Raw genomic sequence first — 5,381 nt, 5'->3', positions numbered from 1 at the left:
CCCACCATGGGGAGAGCAGGGACCTGCTCATGGCCCAGATGAGACACGGGGCACCTCGGCCACATTGCAGACCCTCTTCCTGACCCCCTCCAAGACCCCCGGCTCCCCCCATCCCTCCCAAAGACAGTTATTTTCACTGTCACTGCTGCCCACTTCTTAGGGGCCACATTCCCCCGGGGCTGTGGAGAGAAGTCCTGCACCACACCACTGCTTTTCTTTGCAGTTTTAGTTTCCATCGTTGTAGGAGGCGACTGGGTTTCACACTCCTCACCCAGGAGTGAGACGCTTGGTTTGTCTGTCTGTCTGTCCAGCCAATTGCTGGCCGAGGGCAGAAAGGGCATGAAGGGGAGAGTAGAGCCAAAGCCCGGGGAAAAACTCCTCCCCCGGTCGCTGGGTGAGGATGTACAATGGCGTCTCTCAAGGGAAAGGAAGGAGCTTGCCATGTCTGCTAGGGTGCAATCTTGACTGCCTCGGGAGGGGGCCTGGCTGGGCCAGCAGGACTCCCCATGAGCATGCCCGAGCCAGCCTGGTCCAAGATGGCTGGCAAATGTTTGGCCCTGGTTTCTTTTCATTTCTTGGGTAATAAACGGTTTAAAAGCCTATTGAAAGCATCCAGCATTAGGCCGTCTGCATGCAGACAACCTCTGATGCCCTGGAGATGGTCAGCCAGGGGGAGAAGAGGCATCCAGTCTTAGGACACATACTGATGCCATGTGGCCAGCTTCTCAAGAGCAGGGAGCTGGGGAGGGCTCCTGGTGACCACATCTCCTCCGCTTGCCTCCGGCTTTCCCGCTGGCTCCCCAAGTTAGTCCCCAGGCCCAGGGTGACTGGAAGGAGCTGCAGCTCAGAGGTACCTTGGATCTTTGTCAGCATTTGATGAAGGGCATCATCTGCCATCACTGCACAGTCTGCACTGTTGTGAGTGGGGAGCAGAGGACACCCCCCCGGCAAAGGAGGCAAAGGAGGCAAAGGGAAGGGCTTCCGTAACATTGCTGAAGTGGTCCCTGAGTAGCAGTTTATCTGGCTGTGCCAATGTTCCTGTACTGGCACATGAGAAGGTGCTTGAAGGTTTTCTTGAAAGTGGCATTGCAGAGGGCGTAGCAGGCTGGGTTGATGGTGCTGTTGACATAGCAGAGCCAGTAGCCGATGGACCACACTGTTTCGGGTACGCACGTCTCACAGAAGGTGTTAATGAGGACCATCACATTGTATGGAGTCCATGTGAGTATGAAGGCTAGCAGGATAGCAAATATGGTGCGGGTGACTTTCTTCTCCCGGGCTGCCATCTGGCGCTTCTTCCGTACTTGGCTCCTGGCGATGCTAGCAAACTTCCTGGCAACGTTGGCTGGGCGGCTGTTGGCCAGGGAGTTGTGGTCAGAGGCTCCTGCCTTAGCTGGGACGATCTCGATGGCGGTGACGCATTCGGTCCCAGTCTGCTTGGTGACGATCTTAATCTTGGACCACTTGGAAGATGGGTTCACCCGGGGGTGGGACGGGCTCTGTCCTTGCCCTGCTGGCAAGATTTCTGCCGTGGGCTTGTCTTTTGTGGTCTGGGTCATGCTGACAGTGCTGGACTCGTTGGAGGTCTCCTTCTCCTCCTGATGACCAGTGGCCTCTGTCTGTGCTGAGGGCTGGTCATCCACTTTCCCATTCCTCACCTCCTCCTTCACCTCCACGGCCCTCTTGGGGGAGTTATTGTTGTTCTGTTTGATCAGGGGGCCCTTGAAGAAGCTGAGGGACTTGCCTTTCCTCTCTTTCCTGCTTTCAGGCTTGTGCCTCCTCACCCTGCTCCTGCTGGCCAGGGAGATGTGGATGTACAGCACCGTCATGATGACCACGGGCAGGTAGAAAGCAGCGATGGCCGTGCCGAAAGTCACCGCCGGGTTGGAGAGGAACTGGATATAGCATTCCCTCTCAGAGACTGTCCTCTTGCCCACAATGAACTGCCAGAACAAGATGGCAGGGGCCCAGAGAATGAAGGACAATATCCATGCAGCCGCGATCATTAGCCCCGCCATCTTGGTGGTCCTCCTGGCCGGGTATGTCAAGGGCTTGGTGACACAGAAGTACCGGTCAAAGCTGATGATGAGCAAGTTCATGACAGAGGCATTGCTCACCACATAGTCCAGGGCCAGCCACAGGTCACACACCACGGCCCCCAGCGGCCAGTAGCCTTTGATGATGTAGACTGTGTATAGGTTCATGGAGAAGACCCCGATGATGAGGTCTGCGCAGGCCAGGCTGAAGAGAAAGTAGTTGTTGACAGTCTGGAGCTGGCGGTTCACCTTGATGGACAGCATCACCAGGATGTTCCCCACCACAGTGACGAGGCTGAGCGAGCCGGTGACCGTGGCAATGAAAATCAGCTCCACCGTCTTGTAGTTGGTGGGAGGCTGGATGGCCACCTCGGAGCGGTTGCCCAGGGTGAAGTTGTCGTAGGTCAGGTTGGCCATCTTCGCCTGCCAGGGCTGAGCAGAGAGGTTGTGCATGGGGTCTGCAAGGGGAGCAGGGACAGAAAGGGAGAATATCATACCTGCCAGCTCGTGCTGGCAGTGTTTGCTGCCTCCTCAGTTTCCCAGGCCAGCACTGCTCTTGGCTAGTGCTTGAAAATCTCCCTGCATTACTGGGTTTCTCTCTGCCACTGCAGCCTTCCCCCAGGAGCTCTTTGAAGGCACTTGTTGTGTCCCCATTTAGCAATGGAGGAGACACACGGGGCTGCAAGGCGAGGAGCAGGGACAGGGCTGGGGACAGCCCTTTGGCCAGGGTGCGATGGTCCCTTCTCTGCAGGGCCAGGAACCACCTCCCAGCAGGAGCACAGCCCTGGTGTACCCCGGGGAGGCACACAGAGAGGCCGAGGGGCTGCAGGAGGAAGGTGGCTGCGGAGCCAAGCAGTGATGCACAGCGCTCACTGCAAGGACAGCATGGCACAGAGCCGGTACCCTGCCCCAGGGACGAGAGCAGGTTATGGTATGCCCCAGGCATGTCCTGCTGGCCTCCTGAAAGCACCTCCCCAAGAGGGGGCTACCCCACAAAGCCCGTGCCACGGTCCGCTCAGCTCACCTGTGTCTCTGGCAGCAAACAGCTCCTTCTGGAAGATGAAATCTGGGACAGGGAAAACAGCGAGTTACACTACAGCTTCAGCCCCAAAGAGTTCGTGCGAGTCGCACAACATCTTACTGGGGGGCACCAACCTTTCCAACAGAGGTGGCCTTGACAAAGGGGTGACACTGCTCGGAGGCAGATGCTGAAAACCCAAACAAGGCTGAAACCGGGTAATTTGGCTTGGCCTGGTTCACAGCCCAGCCCCAACAGGTGCGAGAGAGGGAAGAGGCTGCACGAGTGCCATCAGCCAGTGATGCTGGGAAATGCTGGCCCCTTCCCCCAGTCCCACATCACACTGCAGCTGCAGCCACACCAGCCGTGGAGACATATGGGGTGAAGCCAGCCATCTCAGCCTGCTACATGGAATTATTTATGAAAGGTGGCAAGAATCATGGACAGAAAGACTGCCTTCATCCAAACCAAGATGCCTGTGGTTAACCCCCCAAGGTAAGAGGAGAATGGACCTTAAAAAAAAAAATCAATGGACCAAAATTGATGTGTTGGGATGAAGAGAGATTTCCTGGAAGGAGAAGGAGAAGCAAAGGCACTGGGGGAGGTGGGCTGGACAGAGGAGCTTCCCATGAGACCTGCCTCTGCCGCACCACCCAGGCCCCCAAAACCTGCTGGGCCTTCACCAGCCTCACCCTGGGTGCTGGGGGCATCCTGACCCCACCAGCCCAGCAAGGGCAGCCTCTCCAGCAGCTCTACCTGGTGCCCGGGGCCGGGGTCCTCCCGGGCTGCCCACCCAGCCCCATGGGTGCTGCTGCTGGTAGCCCAGTGGGAGTCAGCGCGGCGAGTGGGTGTCCATGCTGGTGCACGCAGCGGGAGCACTTGGCACAGCGTGTCTCTGCAAGCTGGCTTGGGTAATGGTGCTGGATGCAAACGCCTGAGACTCCTGAAGTTGATTTTGCTAAATGTATAAACACACCATTAACACGTGCCTCTCCAAAACAGGGTTTGGCAGGCTTTGGGATCAGTTCTTATTTTTAAAGTCTTTGAAAAGAAATGCCCTTGCCGTTCATTTGTGGTGAGGGTAGGAGATTTATGCCATCAGCAAACAGCCAAGGTTTTAATATAACTGCTTTTTAAAGAGATGCAGGTGTGCGAAAATGGAACCATGGCTGCTGAGATGCTAAAGCCGGAGTACCAAAGTAGCCATTAAGGCAGCTTCTGCATTAGCAAGGCTACAGCTGCGATAGCGACTGGGCTTTTCTTACATGTGCAGGGGAAAGAAGTGGGTGAGGGACAGAGAAATACCTCTGTACCATTATCCTCTGAGCCTGTTTGTTACACGTGGCCCACAAAGACAAAAAGTGCTTTGAAAAGACAGCAACACCCTTCAGTAGATACTAAACGCTAAATACTGATGGGGCAAGGAAGGCTGGTGGCACTACCCAGCTTTGCACCCAGCTCCAAGCGCAAGGGATGCATCAAGGGAGAGGGAAAGCGGTTTCTGCTGCCATCCTTCCTGGGCACCCAGCCAGGGATGTGAGAAGAGGTGATAAGTGTATAAAATGGCTTAGAAATATATAATTGTGGCAGTTTGGGGGTTGGTTTCAGTACAATTGAAATGAGTTTTAAATTCTTCGCTTTGGTGAGATGGAGAGATTTAGCTGTCATTCTTGTAACAGCTAATCAAACCAATCAGACAAGCTAGCAATCAAGCAGACATCTACCCCAGCTCTTCTAGGAAGAATTTGAAAATCTTGGAAAGAAACCTTTCGTTCGTCTCTGCTAAAATGAAGGTTTCAGTTTTTTCACTTTAGTTCATGAACCAGCATCCTCTTCTAAGTGCATTTAATTAATTATCAGCCTTGACAGAGGCTTGTGTTCTCAGTTGCCCAAAGTAAGAGAAGTCCATCATCTCATCCCACTCCATAAAACTGTTTGTACAGGTCACAAGAAATGAAGGAGGAAAAGACTGGCGCAGCCCTACTCGCATGTCTTTGGATGCCACCCAGAGGTCATGCTGGAAACTGGTGTGCTGAGACAGAGGCAAAAGCAGCCTCAGAGTGAAGGACTTAAACGGGTATTTTGAAAATGAGCCTTCACTGAAGGGCAAAATAAAGCAATCTTCCGTTTGAGGGTAGGAGGGGGAATGAAAATGGTTAAGGGTGTGAAGTTACGTACAACACAGACGTACAACAACAGGTACAAGCCAGAAGATGTGTACACCACTCACCCTCACCTCAGACACCCTGGCTATTTTCTGCCATGCCCCAGCCTATTGGGCATCCCTTCTTTCCCCATCTTCTGCTCTCTCCATCCCGCCGTCGCTC

General features: G+C 54.5%; 1 protein-coding gene across 1 annotated transcript; it reads right to left on the bottom strand.

The window, feature by feature from the left end:
* Nucleotides 1-1,016: 1,016 nt before the first annotated feature.
* CHRM4 (cholinergic receptor muscarinic 4) lies at nucleotides 1,017-3,105 on the bottom strand. Its single transcript, XM_050897296.1, has 2 exons — nucleotides 3,061-3,105; nucleotides 1,017-2,494 (listed from the first exon to the last, which is right to left on the bottom strand). The coding sequence occupies exon 2, from the start codon at nucleotides 2,487-2,489 to the stop codon at nucleotides 1,017-1,019; it is 1,473 nt and encodes a 490-aa protein (XP_050753253.1). The 5' UTR covers nucleotides 2,490-2,494; nucleotides 3,061-3,105.
* Between the last annotated feature and the right edge of the window lie 2,276 nt (nucleotides 3,106-5,381).

Source organism: Gymnogyps californianus, chromosome 5, assembly GCF_018139145.2.
Source record: "Gymnogyps californianus isolate 813 chromosome 5, ASM1813914v2, whole genome shotgun sequence".
Lineage (NCBI taxonomy): Eukaryota > Metazoa > Chordata > Aves > Accipitriformes > Cathartidae > Gymnogyps > Gymnogyps californianus.
This window is presented reverse-complemented; position numbering and strand designations above follow the sequence as displayed.